Source organism: Limulus polyphemus, unplaced genomic scaffold, assembly GCF_000517525.1.
Source record: "Limulus polyphemus unplaced genomic scaffold, Limulus_polyphemus-2.1.2 Scaffold303, whole genome shotgun sequence".
NCBI lineage: Eukaryota > Metazoa > Arthropoda > Merostomata > Xiphosura > Limulidae > Limulus > Limulus polyphemus.
In genome coordinates, this window is record NW_013665913.1 from 559,537 (window position 1) to 585,517 (window position 25,981).

At 32.9% G+C, this 25,981-nt stretch overlaps 1 protein-coding gene across 1 annotated transcript in view; it reads right to left on the reverse strand.

The window, feature by feature from the left end:
- LOC106457207 (cyclic nucleotide-gated channel rod photoreceptor subunit alpha-like) overlaps positions 1–25,975 on the reverse strand; it is a 128,368-nt gene extending 102,393 nt beyond the window's left edge. The window contains exon 1 of the mRNA XM_022383045.1: positions 24,560–25,975. Coding sequence (XP_022238753.1) covers positions 24,560–25,871 — 1,312 coding nt within the window. The 5' untranslated portion in view covers positions 25,872–25,975. The remainder of the gene's footprint in view (positions 1–24,559) is intronic.
- Between the last annotated feature and the right edge of the window lie 6 nt (positions 25,976–25,981).

The following is a 25,981-nucleotide window of genomic DNA, read 5'->3' on the forward strand; positions in this document are numbered from 1 at the left end:
AAATTGAGGCAAACGAGCGGTAGTGACCGTAAGTAAAGTGCGCGAATCGCTTGTGAATTATAGCGTGTGTTTAAGTTAAAGTGACTGTGAAAATTCTGTGCAGTGCAAAGTTGTATTGAGAAAGAATAAACTAGTTTTATTTAAGAAAGGACTTGTATCGCTGAAGTTCCTCGGGAAGAATTTATACTGGAAATTAACAAACGACCAGATACGCAACAGAGCTTTACTTTAGTGATACTTATACATCTTACACTTGATTGAAGAACTTCACTAAAGTGATACTTAAACTTTTTAACAAATAACTTCAGAAAGGTGATACAAATATGATTGAAGTTTATGAAAAGAAAGGCGATGCTTATATGCTTGATTGAAGGGCTTTACAAAAGTGAACGTTTCAAAATTGATGGCAAAGCTTGACAAAAGTGACACCTGGTTAGATAGCTTGGGAAAAACAACAACATAATTTCACAGTTAATTAAAGAGCTTCACAAAGGTGATATTTCAGCGAATGATTGAAGAGTTTAATCAATATGATATTTATAAGCTTCTAACTCGACGTATCCACCAAAAAGTAACATATTTAATATTTGTTTAATGTTTGATATTTGAATTGAACATAAAACAGTTTTTGACGGTAGAGTATAATTTGATAGATGTTTATATTTTTTTATCTCTCTCTGCTTTAGAATATTAACGTTTTTACACATACTTTCAAACGATAGATGTCTAAAGCCTGACAAGTAATACGCTGTTTAAAGTAATTAAAGAATAATCAGAGTTTTCTATATTCAAAGTATAACAAGGGAAGACTACTGTTATTAAATAATGTCAATGGTGCCCGAGTATATTTTATGCAAAATACGTGTCAAGTATCCAGTCATGTGACATGATATGCACATTTCAGTAATATATGGAAGTGAAGGAAACATAATAAGTTCTCAAAAATTTGAATATAGTGTATAAAGAGATCCAGATTCATAGCGAAATACGCACTCACAGCAATTGGTTGGCTAGAAGCTGGACAAACACAACAAGTCTTCGCAGAATGGCCATAAGTTTCACAAAGTGTAATTACCAGAATGTGGACCCACGTTAAGATAACCAATTTAATTGATCGAAATGGTGGGCCATTACAAACCATAAGACGCTGTTTTACAATAAAGGGATATAAAACCCCGATGGTGCTCGATTCCCAACTGAATCAACAGCTCGTAGCATCAAATGGACGACAAATCAGCACTATAGGTTCATAAGGGTCGATCTTTATGTCAGATGACCAATTAATGCTGTGACTCTTCTAATGCACCGCCATAAGGCAGCCTGTCATCAGTGATGTCAAGAATGTGTCAAACGACATGTGGGTGAATGTCCTGCTCATAGATGACTCACGCTTTTCATTGCAACCACACACAGGACAAGTACACACTTCAAGAATGTTGGACCAGATCCAACATCAAGTTCACGGATGAAAGACATGCACATTGCTATGATGTCATACTGATTTAGTCGGATCAGTATCGATTCACACACGCTCACCTTTATGTGCTACGATACGGTACCATAAGTACCCTATAATATAGGTATAAAATCTTACGACCATTAGTGTTGCCATAAGTAGATGAAGTTGACCAGAACTCTCTTCCGGTGTATGATAACTCGCACCTCTGATGTGTTAACCTGATTAGCAATTTCCTGAAAAAAATAGAATATCGAATAAAAGGACTGACTAGTCAGTAGACTCTCTGGACTTGGATATGATAGAACGAGTATGAGATGCTTTAGGAAGTCACTTGGCAGCATGTGATTTACCTACATCCAGTGGTGACGAAATAAAAGCAACTTTGATTAAAGAGTGACTTCAGCAGCTTCTTGTTTGCCACATCGATGTCCAACTTGTATTATTGTCCGAGGTGTTCATATGCTTTATTAGCAAACATTTTTTTCATCCTCTATTGGGCTGCAAATGCTATGATACTAAACATTTGTGGACATGCGCTCGAACAACAAACATTTCTATAAAAAGTCTCATTGTATTGCGAAAAAGAAAAGAAAAAAAGACAAAGATGTTGTTTACATTAAGCTTCTCTCCTTATGTGGCTCAGCAATAAGTTTGAGGGCTTTTAGCACTATAAAGTTGGTCTCGATGACTCATTTTGACGCATTTTGCTCAACAACAAATAAACAAACAAGAGATTACATTATTTGATAACAACAGTTGTGCTATGCAAGAGAAGAATACAGAAAACTTTGATTATACTTTAATGATTTTGATCAAGAGGTAACATTAATATATTTGAACGTTGTCGTTGATAAGTTTTAGATTTTGATTTATAAACGGATATTTAATGGCTGTAAATGGGATGTAGGCCAACTCGTTTCAACTGTCCATAAGCTTCATTAAAACAGAAATTCCGAATAATAACATAAAAAAGATCAGTACTAATGCGATATCTTATTGAGCAATCTATAACATGAAACTGAACACGAAACACAACTATTATTAAGTAAAAGTAGTTCACATGTAAGGCTACATTTATCATTTAACACTAGAAAAGGTTCATAAAAACGTTCATAAAATCACAATAACAGTATAAGATTTTGTAGTAAAAGAAACTGTGATGCCATTGTTATTTTGATTTGGAAGAAAACTGGAAGGTAGCTAAAACTTTGATTGGTTGGAATTTCACGTAAAGCTACACGAGGGCTATTTGCACTAGCCGTCCCTAATTTAGTAGTGTAAGACTAGAGGGTAGGCAGCTAGTCATCACCACCCACCGCCAACTCTTGGGATACTCTTTTACCAACGAATAGTGGGATTGACCGTCACATGATAACGCCCCACGGCTGAAAGGGCGATCATGTTTGGTGTGACGGGGATTCGAACCTGCGACTCGCAGATTGCGAGTCGAGCGCCCTAACCACCTGGTCATACCGGGCCACGATAGCTAAAACAAGTACAACTGTCGGTATAAAACTTCCAAAAAAATTCAACACATAGAAAATGGTCCGTGGAAAAGCTTTCTCTATAAATATATTACTGTTAAGAAAATAACTTGCTGTTTATGACCATTTTTCAAAGATGCAATGAATTGTAAAAGTAATATTTAAAATGTGAATCTTTCAAGTTCAAACTAATATTTATGCTAAATAATATTGTTTAGTTGGTAGCACTTTCACACTGATAGTCATGTTTAATGATAAAGTTCAGTAAGTAGATAGCGCCGTTGTTCTGGTAATCATGATAAAGCTTGCAGTTCAGTCGATAGTGTGGTGTCACACTGCTACTCTTGATAAATGTTGCAGTTCAATAGGTAGTGGGTGCTTTCACACTGATGGTGATGTTAAATGTTACACTACAGCATTGTCGTAGTTCAATATATAAAGCTTCCAAGTTGGAAGTTGCATCTATTTGGGTATTGCTACATAATTAACATTCATACAGAAAAAAGCAAGAAAATCAAGTTGGAATTGTGACATAGTTGTTTGTGTGGGCGGTAAAGAATAGTTTCTCTGGGCTAGCAGAATCTTAGTTTCAAAAGATAAAGCTTAGTGATTAAGGCTTTAAAACTGGTTTCGATTGCCAGAACTGCAGTATAGTTACCAGAGGCTATTGAAGTGTTTTTCTTCAGAATAATCTAGTGTAGATGGTGAAATATCCTCATTTGACACTTTTACATCCTTTTCTTAATATCAGAAGGAGGTTTAATCTTTGAAAGTAACCCAGCAATCATTGAATTTTACTTTTAAATCCTCTTGATCAACAATATAGTGATACAAAGACCAAAACTTAAGGCAACCCTTTCATTACATATTAGACCACCAGGGATTTTTACATTCTATTTTTGTCGGTAAGAGCCTCTATAGAAAATTTTCGTATCATCTGTCTTTAAGAGGTTTTTAATTGCTATTATTTGTTTGTTTTATCTCGAAGCCACATCGGGCTAGCTGCTCTGTCCACCGCTGGGAATCGAACCCCGGATTTTAGCGTTTTAAGTTCCTAAACTTACCGCTAACCTACCGAAGGACTTTTTCAATCAAACATAATGTTAATAAAGCTTTGACATGACTTTCTTTTATATAGATGGCGATGTGATGACGTTGAATTTTGTGTTAATGACAATCGTCTTACTAAGTATCAGAAAACAAGTTGTGTAAATTGATACTTTATACTTACAGGTTTTGCTAATTGGTAAGATTATGTTAAAATGAAGAACAGGTATAGATGTACGAGTGGTATGAGGATGTTTTTTCCTTGAATAACCATCATTATAAATAGCCTTAGTTCTTTGTTTCAGAAATTCGCATAAAGCTACATTAGGGCTACCTGTGTTAGCCGTCCCTAATTTCTAAGGGATGAAATAAAAAGAAGACAGATAGTCATCGGCACTCAGTGTCAACTATTTGGCTACTTTACTCGATTAATGGGATTTGACCGTCACTCTTATAACCCACCTACGGTCCTAAAGTGCTTAGACGATTTTGTGGTAATGGAACGCGAAGTATGGACCCTCGGATTCACATTCTGGTACACTAATCACTAGGCCACGCTTAGCTCATTAGTTCTTAGAAAATATATATTATAGAGCTATGATGAAGCGTTTTATTACATATCAAATGTAGCCGTTGCATTTGCAGTTTGCAAGTTTAGTTTTTAATAAAGATTGTTATTTTTGCATATAATTATGAAATGTAGCACCGTTTGCGATTGTAATTAAATTTATTATTTATTTTCTTTCTGCTATTTATTCATTAAGTAAAATCAACTCATTACACTTCTCGAGTTTTACTTACATCATAGTGACATGATACGATTTAAACTTTTTTAGCCAGGATACTAAGTTCAACCTGGTATGTGAACTTACATGCAACCCCGACAGTCTTAATATGGTTTGTTTGTCAGTAGAGTTTTTTGCATGGGAACAGAAGCTTTTACGGGGAAGGCTATTAACCTACACATAATACATCCAGCATTGCTGTCGTGTATTCTAACTACTTAAAAACAATTATATAACATTTTAAATATCAGATGTCTGGATTTACACATAAGTCATGTGAGCAAATTGTTAGTCGGGATATTTAAATGAAGGTACGATTTAGAAAAGTGATTGTCATATGTTTTGCTCTTTATATTATTCCTTTCTAATATTTAAAATCCGTCGTAATTTATTAAAAGGTTCTGATGCAAATTTTGAAAGACTACTATTGCTATTTTTTATACAATGTTTCATCTTATTATATCGCCTGCCTACCATTTAATAAGACATTAGTTTACCAGCAAAGATGATTTCAAAAGTAAATTTTCTAGCCAATATTATATCATACTCCTAAAGTATAAATGGTAAGCCATTTAAAAAAATTCTTTTAGCAAATAAGAAATAAGGAAAAGCAATCGAGAACAACAAATATGAAGTTTATGACGTCTTAATGATGTCAGAAAAACACCTAGGCTCAAGAAGTCTTAATATAAAATGATAAAGGTGAGAATTATAGGGTTTTTATCGTTTAAAGTTTATGATGTTAATTTTATAAAAATGTTTAGATATGCATTTTAATATTATAAAAAATAAAAATTCTGTTGCCAAATATTTTTGTAGAAAACCGATATTAAGATCCATTATCCTTGTTTTCACATCAAACAAGTCTGTTTATGTATGATGTTTCTTAATTATCTTTGGTTAGGCTTGAATAACATTAATACCACTGCGAGCACTCATATAATAAAGGTATTTGTTTGTCAAAGCTATCAAGTTTACGAGACAGAGGTCGCTTATAACACCAAGTTACTTATATGGAATAAATATATCTTTTTTTTAACATTATTGTTTATACTTCCGTTCTTGAGTTTCAAACTTATTAGTTACTTATATGCAAGAAAATTAATTCTTAACTAGCCTATAGTAATAATCTCGATACCATCACAAATAACAAGGGCGGATGTACAAAGTGTTGTCATGTTTGAGGCTACTGCTCGTGTAAAAACCTCATTTCAGTATTATTTTGCAAATCAGTTTGTTTGAAGTTAAGCACAAAGCTACACAATCGGCTATCCGTGCTCTGCCCACCACGGGTATCAAAACCCGGATTCGCAAAGCAAAATGCAGACCGATTTTCTGCTTGAAACAAACGTAATATATATATATATATATATATATATACATATATGTGTGTATATTTAGTTTTTTTTTAAACAAAAATAGAAAATGTATAAGATAAACGTAGAAATACATGTCGCAACTTATTTTATTCAGGCAGAACCCCCATCTCTTAAGTCACTCTAAAATAATACGAGCCATTTTTATTTTCTTATGGATAATGAGAAGAAAATGTAGCACATGACATAACACACTAAAGGTAGCTTGTAAATCATTTTTATTATTATTTCTAATTGAAAATCCAAGAATTCTTATTTTTGGGAAGGCACAGTTATTTCAGAAACAAACATCTTGAAATTCCTTTAGTGAAAATTTCATTAACTTTTCATATTTCGACAAGCAACATAAACGAAAATGGATATCAAATGACGAGAAAGAACAACTAGTTACCTTCCGTGAAAATTCCTATCATAACCCAACTTTAACATTACCTTTGTGTGATCTTTTCTAGAGTGTATTGAAGTGTATATAGATAACAAGAATAGATCTTACTTTTCCTAAGTTCATGTGCACGATCACGCCAACACTGTCTTGTTTCTTTTCATGGCATGGTTGGCACTTGAAAGGCGTCATGACAACATAAAAAAATGGAAAAGTTAGACTGGTGTAGGCGTAATCTTGTCATTTGGTGTACGTTACCATGGCTACGGCCTTCTCGTCAATATAAAGTAGCGGAAGAAATTGTTTTTCTGTTATATTTTAGTTACATTTAATTTCATTATAACCTTATGCACTATTTTCAGGGTCATTATACTGTAGAGACAAATAAAAGTTAAACAAGGGTGAAAAGAAACTAAACACTGAGTTCGTTAAAGCTGAAAGACCAAACATCCCTTCTAGTATAATGACCAATACTGTCACTTACCTCCTCTTACCCAGTTAATTTTACAATATTCGTTGAATTTACAATATTAAAGTTATTTTAGAATTCCTATGATGTTAAATATAGAATCCATAAAGCATCCGATACCCACACTAGTAACTACCCAGTCTGAAGCTACTGTATGCTTAATAAACATTAATATGATGAAGACACGAACGTCAGACATCTGATAGGGTTTTTAGGGGCTTTATAAATAGCTTTTCATCTTCATCAGATTATGGAAGAGAACATAATCTATAGGAACCCTTATAACTTGAACAAGGAGTACTGAGGTGTAGTACCTAAAACAGCATTTCTTCGGTCATAGTTAGTTTCTTACTAATAAGAGAAGAAAATTAATAAGTCATTGATATTTAGAAAAATACACGGTACTACTACAATCTGAGAACTTCAAAGCTGTTTTCTTTTTATCCAAAATATAACTGAGTTACAGTTGAATTATTCTTTCGGATTATTAACAATGTAAATAGTTGTTGAAACTTTCCAGAGTATTATTAACGTCTGTGTTTATACGTTACAGATAACTAGGACTCAAACCTTTACGTAGAATACTTAAATAGTTAACTTGTTTATTTCAATATTAATTTTATTAATGGCCTGTCTGATGCAACAACGTTTTCTAAGCAGCGCTTGTACGAAAATTTGATTATTACATAGCTTGCAAGCAGCATACACATATTTATAGAAAGTTGATGTAAATCATGTGAAATTATACATTATATATAAAGTTGAAATCATGACTAGACTTTTCTCTCTTGCTAGTTTTCATTAACTTTGTTTTCGGTATTCTGGAATATATTTAACCATTGTAACATTATTTGTTTTTGTTTCTTTTTCGACTATAATAAGTTTCTCACTGTATAAAAAAGATTAAATAGCCAACGTTTGTATTACATTATTTTATTATCATGTATGATTTCATTGATGAAGTATATAAATACCAAGTGTAATTAAACTTTACTGTATTTAAACTCGTTTATTATCTACGTGTTAAATATCAAGTATAACAAACACTATAAACACGTACACATGTTTGGGCAGATTTTGTACTCCATGCGCCATCGAACGTTCTTCATCCACTTACGTTAGCATATCACTGGCGTTGTCATGGTAACGGAAACCATCGTTCTTTAGAGAGCTCTGTACCAGGAGATAGCCAGATTAATCAGACTACTTTACTCGTTGTGAAAAGGGACAGCATTTACGAAGACGAGCACAGAGAATGAGGATAAGGAGACTGTTGGCTAGAAATCCATTAAGTCTAGATGTACATATGTATACATACACACACACACACACACACATATATATATATATACATGTATGTGTGTGTGTGTATATAGATAGTTATATCTTTTTTGTATCATATATATATATAAGTGAAAGGGATGTTCTAGCGAGTCAGTCTGTCTGCCTTAGTCATATATGAGGAAGCCAGGTACAGAGCGTCTGGAGCTAGTTCAATTTATGCTGTTTACACCCATGTCAACTTAGGTTTAAATTTATTTTAATTCGTTGAAATTTCATCAGTGATATTGTCAAAATATTATGGTTTACAATTATCCTCAGATGTTATTTTATTGTGATCTTCAGAGAAATGTTAGACTACATAGTGATGTCACCATAATTGGGTTTCCCTTCTTTTATGTAGTTTTTATTTCAAAATTAAATATAAACCACTGATATACAATCCAAGGTTCAATATTTATATGTGTTTAACATATGAGAGAATGAGAGTACAAAACAGAATTAAAATCGATGAACGTGTGAGTTTCCTTTCAATCAGATAAAAAGTGTAAGTTGTTAAGATTAATTCGATCAAAGAAGGAAAGAATTAGCAGGAAATAAATGTTTCTCTTGTAAAAAAACGTTAATCTGTATGAAATAATCAACGCTTATTCTTAACTCAAAATGTGAGAGCATGATGGAAGTTCTTTTAGCGTGACAACTCTAATTACATCAAGTTAAAGAGTTAATATTTTGTACATGATATATTGTAGTTATAAATGTGCATGCTTTTACATAGTAAATGAAAGTCCCGGTAAAATTTTATATTAAATCTAACTGAGAGAAGAAGGATGATGTCATATATCATTCTGATCAGTATTTGAATAATTTATGGTTCTTGAATAGTAAATGAAAGTCCCGGTAAAATTTTAAATTATATCTAACAGAGAGGAGAAGGATGATGTCAGGTATTATTCTGATCATTATTTAAATAATTTATGGTCTTGAATAGTAAATGAAAGTACCCGGTAAAATTTTAAATTAAATCTAACAGACAGAAGAAGGATGATGTCATATTCATTCTGATCATTATTTAAATAATTTATGGTTCTTGAATAGTAAATAAAAGTCGCGGTAAAATTTTAAATTAAATGTAACAGAGAGAGAAGAAGGATGATATCAGGTATTATTCTGATCATTATTTAAATAATTTATGGTCTTGAATAGTAAATGAAAGATCCGGTAAAATTTTAAATTAAATCTAACTGAGAAAAGAAGGATGATGTCATATATCATTCTGATGATTATTTAAATAATTTATGGTTCTTGAATAGCAAATGAAAGTTCCGGTAAAATTTTAAATTAAATCTAACAGAGAGACGAAGGATGATGTCAGGTATTATTCTGATCATAATTTTAATAATTCTTAAATAAACTTTATGTGTTCAAATGATCGATATCTATCACTCATAGAAAAGGGAGTAAAAAGAAGAAATTAGGTTAAAATATTCAATGACACGGGGAGGTAATTTTAACTTTTATTCACCAATCTAAACTTTTTAATAGCATTTGTTCTTTTACGTTTTAGTACTAGCAAACAGTAGTGCACGATTTCAAAAATATCAAAGCTTAACCTTTTGATGCTTTTAAAAAAAATTAAACAAAATTATTTGATATTCTATTTGATGAACATGTACACCACCGAGTCATTTTTGTTTATAGCATTCAAAATATTCAAAGATAGCCGATGCAATATAATGTTTCTTCATTTTATTGAACAAAGTTCTATTTGAATAAAAAATCAGAAATGCAGTTTAATTCAAGACTAATCTTTTAACTTTGTGACATAGTTATCAAATAATTTCGAAGTTAATCTCAAGTAAAATTGATTGGCCTATCGAGTTCGTATTTTGAGCAAAATCTAATAAATTGCATTAGTTTTACATTATCGCTCATAACGTTCAGGTGTTTTAGGATATCTTTCGTACAGATGTTTTAGGAAACTTGATACTGTGCATACTATCTGTGTGAAGTAATTAAAAGTAATCGTTACACAAAATAGTGACACGTAGAAAGTAATCATATTTGGTTGCAGGTATCTTTATTAATTTTTGTTTGTGCAGCTGGAAAGTTATGATATGGGAAGTGATTTCTGGTATACATAAATTAGGACTGAAATGCTGTTTTACAAACATCTTACTTGAAATTCAAAATAATTTAATATAAATGTGCCAAAAAACATTAGAGTAAAATGTGAATTTTAACCCCTTTTTTAGGCCTAATAGGTTCTTTGCTTCGTTTGCTAAGATGTTTTATATTCCAATATCGATTTTCTTGTACTGATTTAATAGATCCAGCCCAGCTAATGAGTTCTAGACGAGGATCGTGAAGAACGTATACTTCATTAAAATTTTGAAAAACAGGTTTAAGCCTATGCAGTAAATCATAGCAAACTCAAACAAAGTAAACACATAAAGAAAACTAAGTTATGATGTAACAAACAATTAGCATGTTTACCACGGTAAACTTCTTCTATGATTGTGTAAAAATATAAACTTTGAAACTTCACACGCTGTTCCCAAAACTCATGTAAAGTCACCTTTTAATATTTAATGTACTTTTGTAAGATGTAGTATAAACACATAATCTGACGTTATTATGTCAAAATTTATAATCTAACAATGGTGTGCACGAGTTAGTACAGACCTGTCCTTGAAACTTGGTAAAGAGTTTGTATATCTGGATTTTGATCTCTAATTATTTAGTACATTAACTAAGAAAATCTTTATTTAAAGTCAGTATTTAGACGTTATCATATCAAAATTTAGAGCCTAACGACGGTGTGCACGAGTTAGTACATACCTGTCCTTGGAACTTGGTAAAGAGTTTGTATATCTGGATTTTGATCTCTAATTATTTAGTACATTAACCAAGAAAATATTTATTTAAAGTCAGTATTTAGACGTTATCATATCAAAATTTATAGCCTAACGACGGTGTGCACGAGTTAGTACAGACCTGTCCTTGGAACTTGGTAAAGAGTTTATATATCTGGATTTTGATCTATAATTATTTAATACGTTAACATGGAAGCTCTTTATTTAAAGTCAGTATTCAAAAGAATTTTGTAAATTTTAGAAGAGTAATACAGTTAATTAAAGTTTAACATTAGAGAAACACTTTTACAGTTTCTAGTCAAGACTGTAAAATTGCATACCATATAAATGCTTTTCAGAATTAAATTTGATTATAAATTTTGCAAGTAAAACAACCACAGCAGGATTGACGTCAAGTTATAATATAAATGTTTCGATAACTGTCGGAAAACCTTTCTTTGACGCATTATTTATGTTTGTTTGCTTATATGTAATTAATCACAAAGCTACACAATGAGATATCTGGGCTCTGCCCGCTACGGGTATCGAAACTCAATTTGTAGCGTGCAAATCTGCAGACTTACCGATGAGGCACTGGGGGCATTTGAAAAAAAAAATGCTTTGATATACAATCATAGATTTCCAAAAAGAGGGACCCACATTCTCATACCTTTATCATTTTTTTGGGGGTTTTCCATTAATTAATTGCCAAAATGCAACACCTTTCTGTTTCCATATTTTTACTTTACCTAGTAGAAGTTTTCCACTTTCAAGTTCCAAAGTTAAAAAAGTAACGTTTGTATTCAAGTTTTGTTAACATTGAGCAAACAAAAAATATTAGGATGTACGACGTATCTAGAATTTATTTTTAGCTATTTTAGCAGACAGCATGTTACTTAATTATATAATGGGAATCTCTATTAAGATCAAGAAGCTACAAACGAAACCCTAAGTCTAGTGTTAAACAGCTTTCACAAAAGTAATAATTCTATGCTGCCAAACTGTGATGCTAGAAAATTGGAACAACAAACATTATTTTGCTTCATGATTTTAACGTGAACCTGTTCCAAATCATATACAAAATTAACAACCTTATACTCTTCCAAGAGCTTCACGATTTAGTAACTCAAGTATTTCTTTGTGCAATTGTATATGTCCTTGTCATTTTCATATTAAGAAATGGCTCGTTGTCTTGTGTAACAGTGAAGATTGCTTTAAAAGATTCAAAGACATCTAAATTGTTCTCAGCATTAATACACTCTATAGTGAGAGATCAAAGGAACGACAGTCAAATCAGATATCTAAAGTTCTAATTAAATTCCAGCTGAATAAAACTTTAACCTGTTATAATATAAATTACTTTACTTTTGAACTTAACCCATTTAATGCAGCTAAAATCTTACGACTACCCAGGGACATCGTGTATTGATCCTTGAAATATAAACTCATTGAAGCTATGTACCACCAACGTGCAGACATTTAAGCAACAGAAACAGTTAGATTGGAAAAACAAAAGTGATTAGCCTCGAAAAAATAATTTTGTTGTATTGGTTTCTGTTGTTTGGTGGAGTATCTTAAATTATTCAGTAAAAAGAAGAATGCAAAACCCAGTTAACTTAACGATAGCAAAAGCGTTTTATTTCTTCGACTACAAGTTCCATGGTTTCACGTAACTAACGGTAGGCCTAACTTCACAGGTAACCAATGCCTAAACGGAATGTCTACCAACTTGCTAATTTCGTATCTATTGCATATCGTTGCAAACAGAAACTCCAAATTTACAACACTGAATTGACTAACTGGCTTACAGCAACAGATAAACTGACTAAATTATACATTCATTCCTCGTTAACTGACTAACGGAATCTTTCACTAGGTCTGACCTAACTCGCTGTTTCTGTGTGGTTCAAACTGTTCTAAATTTCACGTGTTAATCACATGATCAAACCTCACTCTAATTAAACAAGCAATACAAACATCTAAATTAAAACTATAACAACTTGAAAAATCAGCACTTAAGACATCGAGCTAAATACGTATTGAGAATCTTGTAAAATATAACTTAAAAAACAAAATGGTGAAACCTATGTAATGCAGAGTTATTTGGACAATTCATGCGAGCCAGACAATCAAAGTTATATATGGTGTGAGAGATTTAGATGTTTTGTTTAATTGTTAACGATTACTAATAATTTTGTTATATACATTTTAATTATCTGAGTCTTACATAAGAATACCAGTTTTTTATGAAATAGGGACAACAGTTATTTTCAGAAAATATTGAAAATTATATATATTTTCAAACTAAAGTTTATTTTTCCTTTGTTTCTCTATTTTGACTACATTTAGTTACAATTACCTCACTGAACTAATAATAATCAGGGATACTTATTGATATTCATTTAACATTGTGAACAGCTTTATAGCGGAATTTTTTAGCGATTAAAACTGCAACGTTTCAGCTCACAGGAGCTGGGCATATTCAGATAATGTTTGAATGCAATAATTATACTGCCTTGTCATTTTCGTGTTTCAAATATAATTCGTTGCCATGTGTAACAGTGAAGACGAAATATGGCTTAAAGGAAAATTACCTTTTAAAAAGATTTAGCTTCCTCCTCGGTGGATCAGCATTAAGCCCGAGGGCTTATAACACTAAAATTAAGATTTCGATACCCGCGGTGGCCAGAGCACAGATAGCTCACTGTGTAGCTTTGTGCTTAAGAAGCAAACAAACAAAAAATATTCAAAGTTGTCTAAAATACTCTGAGCATTAATTTAAAATTAGAGATCAAAGGAGCATTAGCTAAATGTCATACCTATTCTATCGAAATCCAGCTAAATAAAGCTTCAACCTGTTGCCACACTATAAACTTCTTCAGTTTGATTTCAAAACACTCTAATGTTTTGATGAGTAAGAACTCATCTACAGAAGTTATTAACGTATTCGGAATCCTGCATCTAAAATATAAAACAGCGTTTCACGCACTGTGGTTTACTACTTTTAAGGGGGGTCTCGGAATTGGACGCGAAAATATCTTTTCTTTACTAATAATTTTCCATTTCTGTAATACAAACAAACTTACATAAATCCCGTTTATATTTACGTTTGTTGCTTCAATATTTTTTATATTTTTCGTGACTGGTGCTATAAGTATAATTAATATAGGTGGAAGAGGAAGGGTTACGAACATAGGGACTGACAAAATGAAGTTATGATAAGTTTTATTAAGTATTAATATATGCCAGTCGAAGAAGTGATACTGTTAACAATATATATCTATTATTTTCAATCGTTTCCATGCCATTCTGTCTGGAAGTTTTGTAAATGTAGAACTTTGCAACCAACCGATGCTCGAAGTTAAAGTTATGACGCCTTATGTTTGTTAGAAAGTCTAACTGTCCTGTTCTCCTATTTTTTGTTTTGTTTTTCGATCTTTGTTTTCAAGTCTAGTTGAAAGAAGAAGTAATGATTAAATTGGAAATATTGGATAAAAAAGAATTATATTAATATGTTAACATCGATGAAATTTAAATACAATAAATACAGTAAGCTTTTCTTTAAGCTAATATCTTAAACTAAAATGGTACCAACAAATACTACAAAACATATTCAGATGTTATCACCAATGTCCTTTTCTGTTTGAATTGGTAGTGACATAAAGCGTGACTTCTAATGTCGTAATTGTTTATACATTTAACTTACCGTGCCTGAACTGACTTAATACCCACTTGGAGTATGGCCTACCTACAGACAGGTTCATTCTGGAGTAAAAATAAACATTACATTTGGTTATATTTTTATGTAGCATTTGTTGTGAAAATAAATCTCATTTAAAAATAGATATATTGAAACTTAATATTACGTTGCCGAGTGGTAGAAAATAAAAATGCAAACATTTAAAATATTCAAGACGATCAGTCGTGTATAAAAAGGACTAGTCCAACAGTGATGACACTGATGTATATGCATTTCGTTCGACTTGAAATATAACTGCATTAATATGTTAAAAAAGACATAAAATCACATATCCCACTCATACGTCATAAACTTCGATAATAGCAAAATACCACAAGCCATGTTTCTTTCCGGTTTTGTACTTGCTATTATTCCCTAATTCAGTCACTGTCTGATATTCTAAGTCTAAAGCATGTTTCAAAAATCCCCTCGTTTTATGGATATTCTATTACCTATAACCAACATCTTTAAGATATGAAAGTTAAGTTACAATTTAGCAAATATGACATGGAAGACTAATAAAATATTTTTTTAGAGTGAAGTTTATTTGTCTCCAGCTTAAACATCGGTAACTTAGATCTCTTGAACGTAAATATATATATTCGATATTACTTTGAGTGCCACTGGTGAGTTCTTAGTTATATTTTATATTTATTAGAATTCAAAGTTCAGTAAGTTGAGGTATCTAAGCGCTAATGTGTTTAGGGATGTGTTATACAGATGGGTTACTGGATTTCGGAGCTGGCGAGTAGGGTTTGAATTCATGTGATGTCACAAAAGGTTTCCTACACCTTAAGCTGTGGGTGCGTTATAAAAGTGACAGTAAATTCCGTAGAGTGGATAGCGGATGGTCCGGTGCTGCTGAATGGTTGTTTTTTCTGTGATAAATAGTTCAAAATTAGGGACGGTGGCAGATAGCCTTAATAGCTTTGCCAGAAATACTAATTAGAATTAACATTACAAGATTTTTTTTTGTAATTCTAAATTTCTTTAAGAAAATGTAAATACCATCAACACATAGCTAAAGAATTATCTCCATAATACGTACCGTAATTTCTATCGTGTTGTAGCTAATTTAACATCTACGATATGATAACTACTACACACAGAACCCAGATAAGATATTCTTGGGATAAACTGAATTTCCACTAGGCTGATGAAAAGGAGATCGCTTTAGTTCCAGATTGTTTCGAAAGAAACTTGTTTTTTAAAAGATTGAAAAATAACCCTAGATTGAAAGTAACTAAAAAGTGTTAAAACTTCTTACATCAACCATTGGTGGTTGTCTTGCTGCCACGCAATGTTTGTATTTGCAATATTTAATTTTTTCACAATTTTGAAAAATAAGGTACATTATATTTCCATTTCATGAAGATTATTAACTAATCTTACATATATGTTTCGAAATTCTAAATTGTGTCTTTTTTTCATCTAATTCCTAAAATCCATTATATGCTGCAATATTTAATCTGCGATGAAAAACTGGCGAGTTTTGTGTACGTTTTTATAGCATGCAACGTGTAAACAAACCAGTGCATTGAAAATAAACTGAACTGTACTTTTAATCTACCAGCGGGATCATCACGTCATTTTCTTTACAATAATAAAACTTTCGTAATTAATTTATTTTAGTTTTTACAGAACGTAATATATATATATAAGCATATTTTATTAGCTATTTGCATTAAATTCTAAGACTTTTTGAATAAAAGTAAAGAAAAAAAATATGGTATAATATATCAACCGCAATACATCTACGTATTCAGTACCGATGAGACATTTCGCCCAATACAAGGTTTTCATCAGTCCGACTGTGATACGATATAATGTTACATTTGACGTATATTTTTGTATGAATGCTCTATTTAAGTATTTACTTTTCATATTTTTGGTACCAGGGAATTTTATTAATAGACATTTCTGTTGAACTTATCTAACTCCAAATAAGATTGAATTTTAGTTTTGCTATCTATGCTAAAAAAAATTTGATATGATGATCACTTGTTAATATTATATAAAAAAGGGTGGGGTCGGAGTATCGAGATAATAAAATATAAGTGAACAAGAAAAGGGAAATTCAAGATTAACGAAAAGAGTAATTTTGCGTAATACAGATGGTAGAATACGATATAATAAAATGATCTAAATACGAATTAGTAAGTCACATGACAATCACAGCCCAAATAAAGTCGAGGTGAAACTAAATGTATCAGAACTACATTTTGACGTTGTTTGACATTTCTTAAGTAACGTGATGCCACCGAAAATGTATTCATTTTGGGAACGATAAGAAACAGAAATGTTTAGATCAGGAATTTAGAATTTCCAAGACGGTGATACCTCTCATACTTAATGGTATTAGAAAACACAGGTACGTTGATCAACTTGGGGCACCAGGACCATACAAAAAGAGACCTGTAACAAGCAGTACATAGCCGTGGTAAGTAAATTGACAGGTGAGAATTCACGAATTCAAAGGTCAGTGGCAAAAGCTATCCACGTGCCCTAGGAAAAAGTACGTAACATAATGAAAACGAATTTAAGTTTGAAAAAGCGACTTAAGTTGTCACGTGTAGACAAGCTGTTTAAACCGTCACATACTCAAGCAGCTAGAGAATGAAATGGATATTTATGCAATTCTATACGAAGCTATAACGTTAAAGTGGCCGGACACAGCGCCTATGGATTTTCTCGTGATCAAACTGTCTAAACGGGTACTGGGAAACCGTCGTTGTCATATACTAAATAGCTTATGGAAAGTCTGCAGGGAGGAGATGTATGTTTATATATGACAGACCTACGGAAACTATGCTGCAAGACTGTTTTCAAGACACATGGTCGTCAAACAGAGCACGAACAGACAGGGCGATAAGGAACGTATTGACATGGTGAAGTTCTAAAACCGTTTTAATATAACGTATTCATTCTCTTTAGTTTGTTTGTTTGCATTTTACACAAAGCTACACGAGGGCTATCTGCGCTAGCCGTCCCTAATTTAGCGTTGTAAGACTAGAGGGAAGGCAGCTAGTCATCACCACCCACCGCCAACTCTTGTACTACTCTTTTACCAACGAATAGTGGAATTGACCGTCACATTATAACGCCTCTCCGGCTGAAAGAGCGAACATGTTTGGTGGGACAGGGATTTGAACCTGCGACCCTCAGATTGCGAGTCGAGTGCCCTAACCACCTGGCCACGCCAGGCCCTTCTCTTTAGTACTGGATCTCGAGTTGAATTGAATTTGGTTTTAGTTATGCAACCTTTTATTGCACTATAAACGAATAATTATTTTATGCATTAAACATATGTTTGTGTTATAATATAGAATGCTGATCACTGCTTAAAAAACATTAGATTGGGAAAAACATAATTCTAAACTGAGAAAATACTTTGAAAAGTCGTAAAACATTATAAAGTTATGAAAACATGTTTAATACCATTAAGCAAATGATGTCGTTAAATATGTAATTAACTGTTTTCAGAGAGTTTTAAATAATCACAAGAGATTTATAAGTTGTATATGATCTTCGTTTTGTTGTAGCATATGTTATATGACCGTGTGTAGCCTCGTGGATAACGTTCCGGGATGAGGATCAGAAGTTCCAGGATGTGCGGCTGAGGATGCTGTGCATTTTCAGCATGAGGGTGTTATAACTATGACAGGCAGTTCCAATATTCTGTTAATAATAGTAGTGTAGGTGGCAAGTACTGTTGATTTGTTGCATTTCCTCTTGTCGGCAGTCATAAATTAATCTCAGGTATCTCTAAGATCTCCGTTTAGCCCACGTCTGACATCAGATACCCCTTAAGTTGAAAACTCTAAGTACGCCACCTTATAATATTATTACTAGAGTTATACTTCCTTTCTATGTATTAAGGGATGATCAAGAAACACAAAATTTATATCCGTAGTTTAGAAAAGTACAAGAAGCACTCACTTTCACTCAAGGGGCGAGTGTGACCCAGCGGTTAGCGTGTTGGTCTATGAATCTGAGGGTCTACGGTTCACATGCTTTTGTTGCAGAATCACGCACCACATTTTGAAGTTGTTAGTGCGTTATAAGAGTGACCGCCAAATACAGCTCTTTGATTAGAATAACACGAGAGTTGGCGGTGGGTGTTTATAACTCACCAGCTATCGTTCCTTTCCTATATTATTAGTTCGAATTTAGGGACAGCAGACTCAGATAACTCTGGCGCATAAAGTATCTTTAAATATTTGCTTTGCTTTTTTTTGGAAATATATTCCACAACCTGCAGTTTTTTTTTATAATTTAATTCGAGATATAGTTAGTGCCATGTCAAGCAATGATTTTCAGTACTCATTTTAAACACACTAAACACAGTATCTTAAGAGTAACCAAGTTCTCCATTTACTACGTTATAAAACTTTTTTTTTACTTAGACATATCATGAAATGATTAATGGTAGACAGTTTAATGGGAATCAGGCCGAAACAGCCTATAAAATAACTATACCTATAACCACCAAAAATTTTATTCGTCTCATTTTGTGTTTAGAAAAACCTACACGTGACTCAGAGAAACGTGATTTGGAAGTATATAAATCATTGTCAAACAGTTAGATCGATAGATCTGTTTGATTTTTCCAGTTTACTGTTAAATGTTCGTATTCATATATAGAAATAAGTAAATAAATATTCGTATTCATAATATTTATAAATTGCAAGTTTATAAAAAAAAACATTAGGTCTTGGTTTATATGTACAATGATAAAAAAAAACAACGAGCGATATACATTTACTACTGTTGCAATTTTCATTAAAAGAGAAATTTCACTAAAAAAAGGGCTTTGTTTAAAATATAGTTTTGTGTGGAAAATTTGTTTGTTTCGAATATTTGAGCAAAGATACTCATAGTAATGGTTCCACAACTAGCTGGATATTTTCAATATCCTATTTATCATTCGTCAAATGATTTATATGTTTAATATGAATCTACAGATAGAAAGAGGTCTTACTCAAGAGCCAAGTATTACAACTAACTTCATTGTAGCTATTTGTTTTGGTTTTAGCATTACTATTTTACAATGTCATTATATAGCTGTAAATTTCGTCATCATGACCTACCTCAAATGTTGTACGATATATCAGTCGGCCGAACTATTGTGACTAAATAGCAAACAGTACATGTTATAACAAATACAAAGTCGACATCAGAGAATCAGTTTTGACATTTCCGATGCGATGAACGATTTACTTCCGATTTGTAAAAAGATCTACTTTCTTGATAAGATAGAGAAGAAGCTCAACTTCCTTAGTTCATTATATATAAATAAAGTGTTTCCTCTGCCAAGACATATAAAATCGAAGTTTGTTATCGGAAATACAGTCGTTTGTTTGAGTCAAAGTATACAAGAAAAATGGCCAAGTGATTCCTCCATTCTAATAGTTTTTAAATACTTAATGCGATACTGGTGTATTTAGATAAAACATTTATGTTTGGTAGGGGTTCGGACTATTGTGGAGTTTGACATCAGCATTAATAAGGTACATAACGCTTTAGAATTATTTAACGAAGATGACAAATTATCTTTACAATTACACATGCTGTGATATCATTCGTCATGCCAGTCATACCTTATATAGTACACTTAGAATAACAGTTACTGACACAGTATTGTATTTATTCCAAACACACCTTATTGAAGACATCTAACGTAATATAGTACGTTTAGAATATCATACCGATACGCTGTGCTTTCATATCAAACAGATCTTATTTATATCTAACATTTAATGTGATTAGAATTGCGCGAGTCGGTACGTCTTTATGTACACCAAACATATGTCGACAGTATTCAAAGCATTTTAATAAGCTTAAAATTAAACGTCCAAATGTGCCATTTCTAACGTCAAAGTTAACTACTTGTACCTAAGCGTCATAGATAGTTTAAAAACAAACAGCTCCTACTTAAATGTTAGCGTTCCCACTAAACACACTATATTAATACCTAGTGGGTTATAGTGTGTGTATGTAGAATTACGTGATATCAATTCATTATTCGCAGTAAATGTCTTAATATATAAGAAACGCTCACGTTAATAGTCAGATGTTGAAATTTCTATCTTTACTCAACATATACGCCATTAAAGTCATTATATATTAATTGCTTGCTCTCTAAATCTAAATTTTGTGTTCTGTGACACTACGGATGTATGGGTTTTAAAGGACGTGGCATTCTGTATATTGTGTTTTATAAGTAACGCGACATTGTGTAGAGATGTGTCTTCTAAGTGACGTGACACTGTGTGGATGTGTTTCTTATGGGACGCGTATCTTCTAATTGATGTGCTACTGTAGAGATATGTCTTTTAAGGAACGTAATCCTGTTGAGATGTGTCTCCTAAGGAACGTAATCCTGTTGAGATGTGTCTCCTAAGGGACCTAATAATACGGGCATGTATCTTTCCATTGACGTGAAACTGTAGAGATGTGTCTTTTAAGGAACGTAATCCTGTTGAGATGTGTCTCCTAAGGGACCTAATAATGCGGGCATGTATCTTTCCATTGACGTGAAACTGTAGAGATGTGTCTTCTAAGTGACGTGACACTGTGTGGATGTGTTTCTTAGGGGACGCGTGTCTTCTAATTGATGTGCTACTGTATAGATATGTCTTTTAAGGAACGTAATCCTGTTGAGATGTGTCTCCTAAGGGACCTAATAATGCGGGCATGTATCTTTCCATTGACGTGAAACTGTAGAGATGTGTCTTCTAAGTGACGTGACACAATGGCTATGTCACGCATGTGTTGTGATACTATGGTGACATTATATGTTAGAGATGTATTACCTAAGTGATATATCACTCCGAACATGCGTCTCTAGGTGATATGAGGGTATGGAAATGTGTATCCCAAGTGACTTTACTATGAAACAGATTTACTACTGCTATATATATATATATTTAAGATACATAATGAGCATAAACTGATTTATCTAGCTCGGCAGAGCTAGGTATAAAAACTGGGATACAGACGTTCTTCACATATGCACTATGATTATTAAGCCATACAGATGCAGTAACTATTCTATATCAATGAAAACTTTCTGCCTGTCCGTGGACGCATCTCCTCCTATAAAAGTTACCCGATCCAGACCAAATTTGGCATGCTAACTTATTAGTCCAAAAGCAAATCGGATTCATATTAAACTTTTCCCTACATTGAAAAATTCAAATACTTTATAGAATAAGTTCTATATCGTTACTTCAGTAGTTATTGTAAATAGTTGAGATTGTACAAAATTCGCACCATATATAACAAAATCCTACAAGTCAAAGAGTGTAAATAAACTTTTCACCATTTTGGATTGTGTTCCATAGTAACCAAGATATACAGCAATAAAATATTCAGCTACAATGTGGAAAATAAAGATAATGCTGCTCTTTTCTGATTCACACCATTTAACTTCCGGTTTATACTAGGGCTAGAATAAGCGCTTCAGTTTGAATGAGAGAAATATTTCATACTTAAAATATGTTTAGGATATTTCTTACTTCTTGGTGTAGAATATAGTTTTCCGTAGAAGCAAAATTCAAGATTATTATTAAATTTAATGAATTAAATGTACCAAATTCAGACAGTAGAAATCTTAACCACATCTCTACTGTGAAATGGGTTGCTTTGAACAAAAAGTGACGCAACTGCTTTGCGATTTCTGCCAAATTTCTCGACTCGACTACTACAGTTCCTCATTTCCGATCCACTTCCCCTGTTATACAACAATTTTCTTGGAGAATGAACTCTACTGGCAATCCTCGCAGTGATTTTGCTCATTTTTATCAAATTTGTGCGTTTTCCGCGATTTCCAGAGAAGAAAGAAAAACGGAGGAGTGCAGTATCCTTAAAATAACCTGCAAAACTTTTAAAGTAATACATTTAAAGTGCATTACAAGAGCTTCAAAAATAAAGTTCATTATAGACTGAGAGTTCACTTTTACTTGTAGACTTTCATCGGATCTGTCGAGCTTTCACTAAGGACAGAGCTGGAAATGCAATTTGCTGAAAAAAAAATAGTCAAATTGCACATTTACTTAATTTTTAGTTTTTATGTTTCTATAATCAACTGATTAGTTCATCCTAGTATTCCACGTGTTATCCAAGAATATGGAGTTATGAATAAGTTCCGAACAAAATAACTAATACTAAACCACAAATAACGCGAGACGTGACCGGCGAGAACTGTGCTTTCTTAGCAACAATGTGATAACAGGTTGACAATTAATCAATATTCTGATACTAATATAACAGCTCCCTTTATAGCTAATTTCCACACGGGTTGCAAGTTAAGCATCTAATTCTATCCGCAGGAATGTTTCAACTTTATAAAATGGAACCCTTACCTCTGTCTTGTCAAAACTACACGTTACGCAGCACTATTCTATCGAGTGAGTAAACAGGAAGAAAGACAAATGTATATTTTTGTAATGAGCAAACTTAGTTTACATGTTTAGAAAAATATATTCAGAATGACTTCAAATTACTAGTTGTTCCTATCCAAAATGAATCCTTGAGAATCATACATTCCAACATACCTTTTAAAGCCATATCTACCCCTAAATCACAAAACTTTTAGACTATCTGAAAACATATGAATTACACAAAAAGCATTTTTCTAAATATGAATTTACAACAGTCCAATAAAATCATAACATTTCGTAAGTTTTAATAAAGTATCCAATCATGTGCGTCACACGTAATCTCTGGTCGTAGTTATTGTAAAATAACATAATATATATAGAGCCATACCTAAAAAAAAAAACAGTATACAGTTTCGTCAATATATATGTATTAGAACTATATACATACATATATATATGTATATATATAAAGAGAACGAAAGATGCTAATGTAACCTGGAAAAGCTCAGTAATTATATAATATTCTGTAATACTTTCAAAAGTAGAAGATAGGAAACTCTCAAAATTCTGATATAAATATATTTGGATATGTGTGTGTTATTGCAAATAACCTGTTTCTTATGGTGGGAAATATCTCATTTTTTCTTCTTATTAGCTATTAAATACTTTCTCGAAATATCTTTGTTTCTGTTCTTTATTTTTCAAAACATATTATATACTTAAGGTCATTCATCCCACACATTGACATTTTCTAAAAATCTGGCTCATCATTTTGTTCAGCAATCGGGTAAGCTTTTCAACCTTTCAAACGAAAGAATAATTTAAGTGCGATGTCATGAATTTGACCATTGGTCAGTCGAGCCTAAATGATACAATATTTAGTGTTTAGAAAAGTATGTTCAAGTCATTAAAATGTTTTACTTGCAGACATAGAAGAAAAACAATAGGTAAAAAATGGGGGAAAAGATGCATTTCAATATATACTATAAGTGAAGCCAGTGAAGAAAGAGGAAAAGAGAGAGAATGTGAACAGAAAGAAGAACACTTTTCATAAATTTACTATTTATTAGCTATTATTCATAAATCCCACAAAGTTTGTGTTTATGTTTTTGGTATTTTCTTTGAATTGATATTAAAATGTTACACACAATCTTATGATGTTTAATTTCTCTGGATACATACTCCCAATCATCGGTATATTCAGATACCTTTAACGTGGTATGCAAATATGTAGTAAGTTGTTTAATCGGAGAAAATGTATATTATTGCAAGTAGGTCTTAATTAGAAACTATCTCACCTTGAAATTCTTTTCTTGCTGCACTCACATTGGTAACAATGTTGGCCACGTGGCCGAGAACAGCAGCAAAGAGGAATAAGCCGAAGACCAATTCCACTACTAGGAACAGGTATTCACCCTTAGTTCTAGGCCTTGGCAAATCTCCAATGGTTGTCAAAGCCAAGGTACTCCAGTAAAATGAATGAAGATATTCACACACTACATCATAACAGTTTTCGTCACGAGGATTGAACCAGTTGCGAGAACCGAATCCTCCATTTTTGGAAATAATATGATACAGAGAGGCGTTCCAGTGAAAGATCACTAGGAGGTAATGTGTCAGGGACACCGTGCGAAAGACGTTTGGGTAGTTGGTATGTCGTTCTGTTCGGTCCAAAAAGGCCCAAAATCTATAAATCTTGACCAGTCGCAGGCAACGGAGAATTGAATTAAATCCAATAGAAAGATATAGGACATCTAGAGGTAAAAGACATAAACAATCAATATAAAACATTGTTGAATTCATATAATGCTGCTGAAGTTTGATCGAGTCTGTTTGTAACACTCCTTCTTCCAAATATCCAGTACGGAAATGAAAGGCAATATCTAAAACATAAAGAATGTCTGCTAAATAATCTAAAGTTAACCAGGCCACAATGGTGTTCGCATTTATTTCATTAAAGGCAAACCTATAGATCATCACCCAGAAGTTATAAAGAAAAGCCACACTAACAACCATGGACCAGTAATAAGAAAGTCTGCCTGATGGATCAAACACAAACGTCCAGTTACACCCAATTTTCTCGCTACTTGAGGTGGAAGTTTCCCATTTCTCAAATTCCCGCTTGATATCTTTTCGTCGCTGTTCTCTGATTTTTCGAGATATCTCCAGATCGGACCCGATGTGAGCTTTATTAATGAAAGCCATAGATTCACGTGATCGCCGCCTGTGATTCCCACCGTGAAATTTGTTGCTCACTGCATCCAGCAAGCTCTGTTTTGATGCAGATTTAGATTTTAAATTTTCAGATGATTTTGTGGAGTAAAGAGGTGAAGATGTTGGGAGACGCGTGCTGCTGGCGCTTCTTCGTTCACTGACCAAACGAGAGTGGTCCATTCCTGCAGACGTTATTATTCCTGGAACTACACGAGGTCCATTAGCTGTCAGGGTTCCGGGTCCGTACTTAACATTCTCGGGAGCAGCGTTGCTGACTACAGCTATTTCGTCCAAATCATCATCCAGATGAAGATCCTGTTTAGAGCAGGGAGTGTACTTTACAATTTTTCCAGTATCGCGGCTATGCCGCAGAGAAGGCATGGGGATACGTTTCATGCTCTTATGCTTGTGACTATGGCTCAAAATGAAGAACAGTAAATAACTTTACTCAAAAACTACCTCGAAACTTTCTTGGTTTGATTACTTAGAGAATAAATCATAAGCTC